The sequence below is a fragment of the Amphiura filiformis genome, chromosome 1 (assembly GCF_039555335.1).
Source record: "Amphiura filiformis chromosome 1, Afil_fr2py, whole genome shotgun sequence".
NCBI lineage: Eukaryota > Metazoa > Echinodermata > Ophiuroidea > Amphilepidida > Amphiuridae > Amphiura > Amphiura filiformis.
The window spans coordinates 80,146,980-80,161,450 of NC_092628.1; the positions used below are offsets into that span (position 1 = coordinate 80,146,980).

General features: G+C 35.2%; 1 protein-coding gene and 1 non-coding gene across 3 annotated transcripts in view; both read right to left on the bottom strand.

Moving 5' to 3' along the window:
* Window positions 1-8,964: 8,964 nt before the first annotated feature.
* Trnay-gua (transfer RNA tyrosine (anticodon GUA)) lies at window positions 8,965-9,036 on the bottom strand. The gene has a single exon. It is a non-coding gene; the product is annotated as a tRNA-Tyr (tRNA).
* Window positions 9,037-11,457: 2,421 nt separating this feature from the next.
* Window positions 11,458-14,471, bottom strand: part of LOC140154318 (serine/threonine-protein kinase NLK-like) — a 43,164-nt gene continuing 40,150 nt past the window's right edge. The window contains exons 10-11 of one of the 2 annotated variants that reach the window (XM_072176901.1): window positions 13,427-13,475; window positions 11,458-13,112 (exon numbers count right to left, since the gene is read on the bottom strand). In XM_072176901.1, the coding sequence (XP_072033002.1) occupies window positions 13,451-13,475 (25 nt within the window). In that variant the 3' untranslated portion in view covers window positions 11,458-13,112; window positions 13,427-13,450. The remainder of the gene's footprint in view (window positions 13,113-13,426; window positions 13,476-14,471) is intronic. The other variant, XM_072176893.1, reaches the window with a different exon arrangement.

The window sequence follows — 14,471 nt, forward strand, 5'->3', positions numbered from 1 at the left end:
ATCCAAAAATTTACCCTTTAAGCTCTAAAATTAACGTACTTATCATTTACAATTTTACCAAATGTTCACGTATAAATATCATTGTTAGGACAACATGTTGTTTCCAAGAATATTTTCCGCGATTGGTTACATGATTAAGAATATTTCAAATGATAAACATGTTAACCAAACTGCTCGTCATTAGACTAACTATTTTGTAAATATTCTGCCACTAAATAGCTATCATAAAATCTATAATCGTTGAAAGTGCATACTTATGACCCAATTCTTGTTGTCATTTTTTAAACCTATAGCTAGAACTTGATGAAAGCATCCCGTGGAAAGTATACACCTGGTTCACTAAGGGGTGGTGCAATAATTATGTGTACCGGGGGGGGGGGTGAATTCTCAAAATGGTCTGCCAAAAATCGCTTGTCCCCCCTTTGGCCGTGCCAAAAACCTTTGCCCCCCCCTTTCGACGTGCCAAAAACCTTTGCCCCCCCTTTTGACGTGCAAAAAATCTTTGCCCCCCTGAATTTAAAACCTTAAATTGTCTTAACATATAATGCGAGCGCAACGAGCTGGAAATTTTGCATATTTGAGCGTGTTCAGTAACGTTTTCCTCGCCTTTTTAGGGCATAATATAGAAACGGTGCCCAAAATATCTGTGCCAAAAATTGCTTGCCCCCCCCTTCGACCTGCCAAAAATCGCTGACCCCCCTTTCGACCTGCCAAAAATGCTTGCCCCCCCCTTTTGGCCTGCCAAAAATCTTTGCTCCCCCCTATAATTCACCCCCCGGGGGGTACACATAATTATTGCACCACCCCTAATGCCAAGTTAACAATTGAAAAATGTTAATCAGAATGCAAAACTGATAAAAACTCTGTAAAGTTGCACAAAATGTACACAGGTGCCTACAATTTCATAAAATTAATCTCTATAAAAATGTTAATTAGAAAAGAAAATGTTATTTAGAAGGGTAGGTTTTCTTTAAAATGTAAATCCCTTAAATTGACCTGTCATTATTTTTAATTAGCTACAGCGTGATGATAGTACACACCTGGTTTACTAAGGCCTAGTTTAAGTCCCATTCATTGATCTCAGCGAAGTATAAAAAAATTGTCATTTATTTATTTCTGAAATGAAACATTTGGACAAAAAACAGAAATAGCATTATTGACAAAATTGAAGCCCCATTGAAATACATGTAGCTAATGTCTCTACTTATTAAAGTGGAGAAATTACAGATTCTTGTAAATTTTTGTACCTAGTTGTATGGCGAAAGTACACTGCAGCTGGTTTACTGATATCGAGTTTTATGGTTTACAAATGGTATTATGGTTTACAAATGTTAATAAGAATGCAAAAACCATAACAAACTCCGCCAAATTGCATAAAATGGACACAATTTATTACTTTGCCCTACTTTGCCCAACGCCTGTTGCGCATCCGCTTGTCCCAAGTCCTGAGTGATAGAAAAAATGGGGGCATTGCCAGAGTCGTTGTAAAGCAATATTTGCTTGATTTTTTTCTCCAAAAATGAATGTTTGACTGATTACCACTAAATTAAACCTTTTTGCTCGATCAGTCTTGCTTTTAGGAGGAACCAGCAAACACACAATGTTTTTAAAACGTTTTTAAAAAGTTTTAAATGCATTTTTGTTTTTGTCAAAATGTTTAAATGTTGGATTATATTAAGGTCCTGAAAACATGTTTTATACCATAACTTGACATTTAAACAAATGTTGTCTGTAAAACGTTTTGGCAGAAAACGATTTGTGTTTGCATTGGAACTGCTTAGATTTCCTGGTCATAATATATTTTAAGTACAGATTTTTAATTCTCACTGCACAGATTTTTATTCTCACTGCACAAACGTGCCAGGAGGCACATTAAAATAGCCCCTGACACTACTGGAAAAGTGTGGATTCTCACCGATTAACAATGTTTGGCTTCTGTTCAAAGGTACAGTTGAAATCAAATGCACAACCATTAATTTAAAATGACTTGGCAATCTAGTTATTACCCCACCAAAAGGCAAAGAAATGCTAGTCGTCCATGGGTCTGTTTTCATCTGTGTATCTCTCTGTTTTTGCGCACAATAACGCGGTATCTTGATCTAATCAAGTATTGGTGTCCAAAATATACAATTTATACGATATCCAATAAGAAACAAAGTAACACATCTATTTCAATTTCAAAGAATTGTTTTATTTGTGATGTTTTCCATCCACACTCACTGACACAATGTCCGCCCACTCTACAATAACAGCTTTAGAAAAAAATAATAATACAAAATGAACACAAAATCATTGTATTAGTTATAACATAAGAACATATACCCAATCACAACTACGTAAAGAATCTAAGCTGTATTAAGATGAATAATTGTCTAAACTAAACCACAATTGCACACTACATATGTACGTACATAATCATGAGAATTGATTACCTACACACTGGCTCACCAGAGTACACAAAAACCTTCATGATACAAAGCTCCTCTGACCATACATACTACAAAATCAACTACACTGTTACAACTTTATTAGAATAATAATATTTTCATATATTTTCTAGACTCTACTGTACAGAAGAAAATAAATTTATACAATGCAAGTTTTCCCCTTTTATATTTGCACCTGTGGGTCACCACTCTCACTTCTCTTGACATGATTTATCATACAGAGCACAATTAATGCATCTTTTGAAATTAAATATCTATGGATCTTGGTATAATATGCTTTTCTAATTGGAAAGAAAATTTGGCTTCGATATAATTTTTATATAGAAAAACAGGTGGTATAATGCCTTCAAATAGTAAGTGATGCATTTGTGTTACTAAGGAAAACTATCCTAGCAACATTTGTTTTCAAACATTCAGCGATATAATATTACTGGCAGTATTAGTATTTGATTGAACTTACTAGTTTCTAGAAATATTGCTACGTATTTTTCTTCTGGAATTGGTAACAGGCATTGAATGGCTCTGTATTTCTTTGTTCCAAGAAAAAGCAAAGGCCACTCCCAACAATCAGAATAAAAATTTGCTGTTAACCCTTGAGTCGAGAGATAAGAAACTGAACATTTTTTATCTAGTGCTCCAAAACAAAGACTATATTCTATATTTTGTCTGACATGATCTTTACGAACCAAATTAAGTCAACTGAACAACTTTTTAATATTCAAAAAGAAAAATATAATCCCAGCGGTATATGGATTGTATTTGATCAGATCAGGCAAATAAGAATCTTAAAACAAAATTCATTTCAAAATGTTCTTTACACCATCTCACAATGATCATATACACAGCAGAAAGTTCTCCAATACACATTTAATGTAGAATACAGAAAAAAACAGAGCCATCCAACACCCGTTAATCAGGTATTTGTGTTCACTAAATTACTTGAAGCATTACCATTTCGATACAATGAGTTGGATAAGGTACATACTAGAGGATCAAAAAATCACTTTTTAAAAAACAAATTTATATCAACAATTACTAAATGACACAAATTCTTTATAAATTGCATTCTATATTTTTAAAATATTTTTTTATATATATTCACAAACCCTGTTAATTACAAATATCTTTTTTATGGGGAGACATCCCCAGATGGTTTCAAAAATATGTAAAAAAATAGCTGCCACATACAAGAATGACATCTGAAGGTAGCTTTATACCTTGTTGATTGGTGATTAATTTACATAGCAGCTATTTTATTTCTTATGCACACCAGAAAAGACAGTTGTACATAGTTGATATAATAGACAATATGCTATTGCATATACAGTAATAGGGTGACACAATTATTTTGGTAAATAGTTCACAGCCTTGTACTTTTCAAATGATGCATAATATTTTGGTATTCAAAAAAAGGTTCCTAGATAGAAAACAATAGGGGTCTCTCAAATTAATGGTTCACTTATAGCCTAACTCTATTTTACTGTTTCAATATTAGCATATTCAAGGGTATTTCCATGACATTAAATGCTACTCTCAGTATGATAAACATATTCTCTAACTAAACATAATTCTCAGTATAAGACATGGCTTTAAAACTCAACTACTGGCCAGTGATTCATAATTATGATTGTGTACTATACCAACCAGTAGTTGTGTTAACCCCCTGAGCACTACCTGCCGATCTGACATTGCCTCTGATTGGTCAATTACATGACATTTTTACTTTAATCACCAATCATGCAGAATGGAGCTTTGCAAATAATTCACCCCAATTTTTTGGTGTGGTGAAATTATTCTAACAATATTGCTGATTGGGCCAATTGATAATGAAAACTTCTTTTTGGCCAATCGGCAGGTAGATCTCATGGCATGGGGTTAAATACAGCCATCAAAGAAACATACCCCAACAGAATGCATACTGTCCCCTAATCTTCAGCACCACAAAATATACATACTTCACACAAGCATTGATAAAAATGTGCACATGATAATATATAAAACCTACAAAATGCCTTCTAGAAACACTAGGCATAAAGTCATGATTGCAGCAATGACGACATTGGGTTCTGAAGTGGAAAACAATTGCAACAATAGCTGCCCTCTGGACTTTGTTCCTTAAAAAATAAAAGTAAAAGTAAAAGATAAATGGCTTTCCAAAATAGCTTGCATTTTAGAGCCAATAATTCAAGATGTTTCTTGTATACAAAATGGAAACTACAAAATAAAATTACAAATACTTTCCAAATAACATAACACTAAATTAACATCAAATCGTAAGGGCAGCTTTTATTGAAATTGTAAATTTCCTTACTGCTAGTATGTTTCAAGAAAAAACTTTTATCCTGTAATTTCTAGTAATGAATATCCTTATTTTCAACCTAGCACACTGTTCTTTCAATGTATTGAAAGATACACTGGCGTGATGTGATGGCGATACACAAACTGCACAATCAAAATATCCATGGGCAGAAAGTAGAATGTAGTAAGTGGCTTAATACTTTAAGTCACTTACAACAATCTTGCATTCACCCAGTATCACAGGTGATTTGTTTTGTTTTTTCTTGAAACACACTGTAGTCTTCAGTTGCATCCTATTCATTCGTGCTAACTCTATCACATGGTTCATTGCTTCTACATATCAAAAAACTGGAGTACAAAAAACGTGAAAATAAGTACAAAAATTTACCTCTGACCTGTACAAGTTTTGATTACCTGGAATTTTTGTACATGGATTTGCCGACAGATACTCCCTCATAACCAAATCCAACAGAATGCATAGTTCAATCATCTCCATAGACTTGTGTACAATAGTCAGTCAATGGTTAGTTGAATTGTATGTACATCACATTTTGCAGGAAGCACCTGTCTTGCTGGTTGTACATGTAGTCTTGGTCCATGTCTATTGATATAATTGAACGTTACCCTTGGGATTGAGGCTATGAGGGTTTAAATACATAGAAAACTTGGGATGCATTGTGCATGATAGAGGTGGCTACAGCTGGAACTTTCTTGTAGAGTGTGTAGTATATACTACAACATACAAGAAGGGTATTATTAACCATTTTTAGCGTTAATTGAAATAAACAAATTTAGCTCATCATGATCTTGGATCAATAAAAGCTAATAAATGGTTCTATATGACAGTAACTGGAACATAATGCCTTTAATATACACCCATTGATTAATTCCCTCACTTGCATTAACATGTCAATAGGATTTCCTATTAATATTGCCTATATATTGGAAAGTTAAAACAACGGTATCTAGATACTGCTTTATTTGGCTACATTGTTTACCTTGGAAACACTAGCTAGAAATACTGTTTTGGTTATCAATTTGTTCTTAAATAGGCATAAAGACTAACGCTGGAATGGATTCATTAGGTCAGTCTTAATAAGGCCATTTCAGAGGATGCTAGCCTAGCTCGCTAACAGAAAGTGCATTTTTTACGTCATACCCAAATTGCACACAATTGTTTGTTAAATAGATTACATTGAAACAAAAAAGCTGGGCTAATGCCGATACTGAATGACATATCTGATTACCACAAACAAGTATCATTTCCAATACAAGTAGACTTAAATAATCCATGATTATAGTGTAATATTTGCAACGAACGTTTGAAAGATAAAATGCATCACGGTTACAAACTTTTGATTACATTATCAAGCGAGAAGAATAATATTGGCTATGATCTGCATACTGAATGGTAGGTATTCTTACTAGGCACACACTTTCCTACAGTTATATTGGTCACACAATTATAGTCCTATATAGATAGATAAGATGCCACATTGAGTCCATTTTAAGATGTTTTAAGATTACCAATTCTTAATACCAGATACAGCCTACATGTACATCAAGTTGTTGTGGATACCTTATGATAGGAGTCAACCCCTTGCATGTTACACCAAGAGCTTTAAAGCCCATACTTAAATAATAATGCCCAGCTTTCCCCCAGCTTGGTTGAGGAATCCCTCATTCAGTAGAAGCTGAAACATAGTGGCTGCTGCAGCTTGGCTGGGGAAGGCTGCACACTGGTAAATAGGTACGGGCCCTTAATACAGGTAGATTGCTCAAATTTCACTGTTATTATACAATACAATGGCATGTAGTATTACACGCTGTATCAAAATGATTGGTACCCATCAGTTTTGATGGTTATTGAAACGCTTCTTCGAAATTCAGCAAGTGCTGGATCCTCTTGCAATGACCATAATAGGTTGTTATATGACAAATTATGCGGATCCAATGTTGTATTTTGATGTGGCAGTCATATCCATAATCACTGGAAACTGATGGGTACCAATCATTAATTAGATCCATTACGGTATGCATGGTATATCAATACAGATTCAGTCCAATATAAAGGAAAAGTCATTGTTCTGATATTTCCAACGTCATCAGTTTCTGTGTCTAGATAGTCACTAAAGATAGGTTATAGGTTAAGGTTATAGGTTAATGTGTTACAGGTCATTTTTTGATTGCTTATAAAACCTAAGTTTGAGATTATACAGCATGCACACACACAGACACGTATTGATTACTTGAATGCATATTGATTTCATTATAATCATATATTTTATGTTACAACAGGAATGTTACTTCAAAAACAATACTACTAATTTCTGAAAGATGTTCACTTGTTTCGTTATTTGGTACTGAAATATAATTTGCTTGTATGTGGTTCTTTTACTATTTTGGTTATAATTGAGCCGTTCTTTTATCATATCAGTCTGGCTTATAAAGGATTGTTAAAACATAAGCAAATCAATTCCAGGGTTCTCACAGATTTTAAAAAAATTCCATGACTTATGACAAACTCATCCAATTGCAGACGGACAGAATAATACATGTACATCAAGAAACTTGAAATTAGTTTGTCACCAACCCTCATTCATCCTACCTTTCCTTGCCTCCCAATTGAGCGAACGAACAACATGTAGTCTTCTTTTCCCTCCCTTAAACATTTGTTTATTACAAATTTGACAGTCTCCCTTTAGAAAAGAATTACATGACTTGTCCATGTTTTTTTAACCTCTCTCTGGGTTTTCCATGACTAATATTAAAATTTCCTGACTTTGCCGTTTTATTATGTCTGTGTGAACCCTGAATTCCTATGCCCAGTATTATTATTGTACTTGTACAATCTTCTGTGCTTATATGTACAACCCTACTGTCTTTCATACTTTGTAATTTCTTAACTCTCAACAGTTGATGACCTTTATCAAATAGTATGCACACCCAAGCACCCATTAATAAGGCAAGAGGCATCTTTCATTCGCCGACTTATAACCTATGCTATTCCACCTTGAGTTTTGTGGTGACATCAGTGCGTGCTTTTACGTGTCTGTACTGTAACTGTTACGACAAACAGCACTTAATAATAAGTTTTAACGATTACGTTCATCACAGTACCAGTATAGCCATTCACTGTTTGAGTGGTCAAGCTTCCGTCAGACGTGGCACTGACTTCATCTTGACTGCACTTGTACAGTATGTATATTAGGTTAGAATGGTCGATTCAATATTGCGACCAATGAAATATGCACCAATGTCACTACCAAACGCACAGTAAAACCAACTATTAGCAGGTCTTTGGTTTCAAACCTATTTAACTACTCCTAACTGTTTTCCTTATACTTGGCAATTTATGAACTAATACCTAAGCATTTATTTACTGGCAAAGGAACAACAGTTCTGGCATTTTCTGAGAACACTCATTCTTATATTAACATAAACTGGCTATACAAGCTGAGATCCCTCATTCACTAGACATTTTTCTGTAAAAAACACCAATAATATTTTCAGACACATAAGCTTATACTGAACACACTGAAGACCATGCCATCAGATATGAACAAAAAAATCTTACAACGCCAACAAAATAGGTTGTTAACACTCTTAGAAAAATATCACACATAAACAAGAGAGGTATAACATCATTGCTACTTCATTTACATGCTAAAATGTACAAATCCTCAAATCCTTTTAAGTTAAAATATTTCTTCTTTTTTCTATGATTGCATTTTTCTGGTATTTCCAGTTTTATTTCATCTGTCAGTGCTACTCTATGTGTTAGTTTATCAGGAATCTTGTCTAACCGATGTCAAAGCAAAATAATAGTGTATACACAGCGTTATGGTAGTGTCAAACGTTTCAAATTTTGCAGTGCTCTGTAAATGGGGTACACACTAATAGGTAGATATAGGCTATCTTCACATGAATTCATTAGAAGTTAGCGTTTTAACGAGTACACCATCCGTTATCAAAGTACTGGTGCAGCCGGTCACTCGCACAATCACCCGCTACAACATACTGGTACTGTGATAACCCACTGCATATTTGTTAAACACCAACTCCTAGTGGTACAGATGATAAGAGTCACTTAATAAAACAAAAGAGCTCATATTCCATCACTGGAAACTTAATGTTATGTTCCCTCACACATGGTACAAGCAAACTTATTACGATGATGTCATTCATTCACATCCATGAGCACAGAGACAAACTTTCACCGATTATCTGGGATTTGAACCCAGGCCCTCGATTTACAATTTCGATGCTCTACCAACTGAGCTAAAAATCGATGAAATACTGCCCACTCAATAACCTGCCCACTCAATAATCAAAATGAACATCAGTTCATTCATGCATGGGTCATGTATGTAAATGAAGTTGAAACAGTAACTTGTTGTAGCACATTTGCAGAAACCTGTGATATCATTGAGTTTTGTGACAACTGCACACCACATTATCTGGGCAGGATATATTATTTGATTGACAAATACTTCTAGCCCATACAGCAACACAATCTGTGGCAAGGAATGGCCAACTTCACAAAGTTTCCAAGCTGATCTGTTGTTGCCTAACTGGGTGGAATATTAGCAATAGCCAAATCACCTTATGTATACAGGTATTATTTGCTTTGACAAAAGATTTCATGACATATTAGTGTAATGCAATATTTTGCACAAATTAGTTTGGTTATTAATTATTATTCTCAATTGAAAACATGAACATTGCAATTTTTCATATAAATCTTACGGGACATCCATGGGGAATTCAAGTCCTTTTAAGTTTATTCTATCAAAAAAAAAATTCTAAAAGCACCAATATTTTTGAGTCACTACTTTTAAGTTAATGTCATAAGTGATAATAATGTTATATATTCATGTCCCAGTTAACTGAATCAGTACTGAAGTGAAATATTTGCACTGAAGGGTAGAATATAAATTGGTAGGAGCTAAATAGGTATGTTTAACAATTATTTAAATACCTTTGCAAATATAATGTGTTTGCCAAGCTATCTAAACTTATGAAAATAGCATTTTGAGAGCAAGATTTGGGATTTCCAACACTGACAAGAGTTATCTTTGCTTGGTCTTCATACTTTCTCTCTACTGAGTATGTAGAAGACACAGCATTACTGTGCATGCATTCAATTGCACAGTTCACATAAATGTATATAAAAAATAAATAATGAACCCACATGCACATGTTGCATAGGGCAGTTACATAGTTTACAATGGGCCAAGAGATTGATAAATCAAGTTAACTATTCACCGAACCTGGTTTAACTATTTACTAAACCTGGTTTGTTTAGATACAATATTAACTGCCTCATTATCTATCTTGTGCAATTGGATCAGTTTTCACATCTTCAGGTGTACACTGAAATTCACGAAATAGCGTACGTCCTCTTGATGTTATGGATTGATATAGAATGGCGCCATAAAGACAGATGAATGCAACACCTATATATTGTGCAACAGGTGCAGGCTACCTATGCAAGTGCAAGTTAACATTTGATTGGTGTAATCGTCACCTTTTATAGTGTCAAACAAGGTATATGTGACACCTATGTAGGCTGGTTGTCTGCTAGCACTGTGACAGGTGCAAATGGTGTAGCCATTATGTAGGACATGATTTAATGTACACCTATAGCTGCAATAAGCTGATCCCAGTTATATTGTTTGGGTCAAATCAAGATTACATCATCACAAGATATTTAACTTGGCTATACTGCTTGTCACCCTGAGATTAGTACTCAACATTACTGTGTTTTAGGTTGTGTACCCGAAACTGGAATCGCAACATAATATGTTCCTGTGTAAAGGCAGCGTAATCGGAATGTTCTCGCACGTACAGAGACATTTAGACGTACGTCACTATCAATCTGGAGGTGTCAAGCAGCATGACCATTGTTCCAAACATTAAACCTGGTTAGCTGAATATTTCACTTGGTTTTGCTTTTGATTTAACTTGATTACAACATCTGCTTGGTTTTCAACCCTCATGTCCATGAGTTGCTATATAGTACTGCTTTGAGTGGATTTTTTTCACAACAAATTTCGACAATCTCACCCTTATGCACAATTCAAAGCAAATTATTATAACATGATGGGCTATTCCACTTGAAATCCATACACCCCTATAGAAGGCATGACCTTAATCTTCCACACAGGGAGTGTGAATTTCAAATGGAGTTGCCTAAATGGGCTACTCCATTTGAAATCTATAACCCTTATGTGGGATATTAAAGTCATGTCTTCCGCAGGGGGTGTATGGATTTCAACTGGAATAGCCCAACTGATTGCTGTGGACTTCTTATAGAAACAAAAAGACAGCACAATGAACATTTGAACTTACATATCTCTTGGAAACATTAGCGTGTGAACATGCCCCTTTCCAATTCAGTCAGGGACACCCACCACAATAACGTCTCATTAAGGGAACTGATCTTTAACCAGCAATTCAACAAACTGTGCAACAGAAGTAGAGATCATCTCATGCTCAGGAGCTTGTTGCAATAAGTAACATACATACTGGGTTGAATTTTGTTACACACATAATTTTATGGTCCTTACCACACAGTATACGACATATATATGATTATTTGAAAGATAAATACAACTTCTTTTCTCACAAGAAGCATCACAAACTGGGGTATGTATGCTATTTTGATCTGCTGATTTGGAAGTTGAAGTTGAGATAATTGAGAGCTTGTGCATCTATTCAAAATCGCTCTCATGTGACATGATTTTGAATAGATGCACGGGCGTATGATTACGTATGTTTGAAAATTGCAAGCTCTCTAATAAAGTAAACCAAAATGATTGTATATGTGGTTTAAAAAACCAGCATCAGAAAATTGAATAATACAATAATGCCCGTTACAATTACCAAATCCAACAGTTAATGCATGTACCATGTTGGAGCACTTTAATTTAGATATATGTACAAGATATGAACATGAATACTGAAGGCAATTTGTATACTAACATATATCAATATATAATGGTAAACATATTGACATACATCAATAGTAAACAGATAAGTTGTTTACATTCTCCATTTTGTCCAACACTTGTACAAAATTGTTTAATTGCATCTGTTTTAGATTCCATGATTTGACTTTTTTTTTAGTTCATCACCCCAGCCATGATTGCCTGAATATCAGCACAGAAAGTTACGTCTAATAAGAGCACAACTGATGAGGTAGAACAGTTGAACTGCTTGACTAAACCAGTTTATCAAGTCAGTAACCCTGATTATCAAGTAAACTGATTACTAAACCTGGTTGAATAAGTTAAGCTTGTTCATCTTGTTTTAAAGTTGTGTATTAGGTACAAAGGTGATGACAGTAAATTCAGAGTTGATAAAACCCTGAAGGTCTAAGTTAACTGACTTATTTCTAAATCTAGTTTATAAAGATAAATTGACAAATATGTCAACAGGAAAAGACAAACAGGGACAAACAGAAAGGCAACAAGGACCAAATCTGAGGGATGTGATTGATAGTTTTAAACAAAGGAAGTACATGATAAATGTGGTACCATTTTTTCTATACACTTTTACATATATTGCAGCATTTTTTGTTCACCAAGCTCTACATACGAGTACAACAGGGTTCCTCTCCTCTCTTCATAAATACTGAAAGATTCCAGTTGACCAGGTACTGAATAGAAGATGCCCTATGATTGGCTACAAACCATTAGAAAAGAATCCGTCAGCCACAATGGCAACTAAGTGTTCATCTTCTCTACACAGCTTGCAGCCATGAGTATGGCGTTCTTAGTGGTTTCCATAGTTACAGAGCAATCAGCGATGAGTTCAATATCTGATGCCGTAACTTTGCCCCTCTCAGACCGGTCTGCACCCACATATAAAAAATACAGGCTGTAGAAAATGTCCTGTATGCATCTGCAGACCGTAATTTTGTGATGAAATATTGCAAATATTTTTCTTCTATACATATAGCACAACAACATTTGAGTTGAGTTCTTCACATCTCGATAATGGCACTTCACACAGTACCCAAACTTGGTCAATCCATACTTTCTTCTAGAAACACCCTGTTGAAAGTCCTACTCAGTAGCATCACTTGGTGAGAATAATAATAATAATAATATATTAAATACAAGCCATGTCTGGCTACAATGGCATGGACAATACATGGATGGTATCATTTTCCTCTTTTATTTGGAAGAAGTCCGACAAGACAATCCGTTCTTGTAGCGGCTATATATCCTACGGAAGTTGCAGACGATTGGCAGGATGGAGTCTGTCCTCCTATAACATAAGGCAGGCATTGTAGAGACATCTGCTTACTCCCATGGCTGGGGTGTTGGCGGGAGTTCTGAGGCACTAGCCACTGACGAGCTGTACACAATAAAAAGAAAGAAAAAAAATCAAACACGAATTAGACATAAAATCTAAAGCATTAAAATGAAACAAAAAGCAAAGAAAATCTAAGTACAGCTGCACGGGAGAAAGTGAGAAGCCTGGGGAAGCAAAAGAAAACTTAAAAAAAGTAACATGCAGGGTTATTTTTTACAACTTATATGTGTTCAAATACAGGATATTCAACTTTCTATGGGATTTTGGTGATAGGGACTTTGCCTGTAAGTGCTACAGTCCTCCCTTGGCACACAACACTGCATCAGACATGCAGCTTCCATGGGATTCATACTTACAGGCAGAAATGTTCATCTATCGGTTCATTCTGATTGGTAAGTATGGTCTCTATGGGTAGAAGATATAATTTAGTGGGAAAGTTTTGAGAACACTACTATACAAGCTATAGAACATTCTGCCCCTAGATTCCCTACACTTATTACCTGCATTCAGCAGGGTCTTAGCTAGGATTTGACAAGTGCCAATAATTTTCACCAAAATTGCCCGTCCAAAATTTAACACTGAAAACATAAACCAGACCTTTGCCCCTTCTGGGGTTCAGTCAGGTCAAATAGCTATTGCTATAAGTAAAGTATAGTAATTATTACTCTGGTCTTCTTTGGAGTTAATTTTGCCTGTCCCAGGAGCAAACTGCCCGTCCAAAATGACGGGTGGGCGGGTGGCTAACTAATACCCTGGCATCCAGTCATTTTTGACATTGAAAACATTACTAATACATACCTGTCTTGCTGCTATAATTATCTCTTTATCTCTTTCAACAAAGTTTGTTAAGTGGACACCCTTATTGGGATATTCCAGTTAAAATCCATACACCCTCTATGGCAGACATGTCCTTAATCTTCCACACAGGGGGTGTAGATGTCAAATGCAGTCACCCAAATGGTGTGGAAGATTGAGGGTCATGTCTTAGTAGGAAGTGTATGGATTTCAACTGGAATAGCCCATTTTTCAACCACTTTAGTCAACAATTACTCAAAGGAATTAAGCAAAATACTTCATGGGGGGGGGGGCAAATAGTTTGCCTGGATCTGGACGGACACTAATAGCCCATTATCAAATTCCTAGACTAAACAGAAGTTCAAGGTTGTTTGGAATATGACTTCATGTTTTTGCTTGATCCCAGTGTTTAATTATAGGTTAAGTTAAACTAATTGTATGATTGTCTTAAATATTATCAGATAGGACCTAAGTACCATGCTCAGAAAGGGAAAGGGACATGATTCTTGTCAGCACCAAAGTAAAAATACAATTTTTGTAGAATTAAGAATGCTGACCTAACCAAACCTGCGAGGAAAAAATGTCACCTATGCTGCAATTCATTTG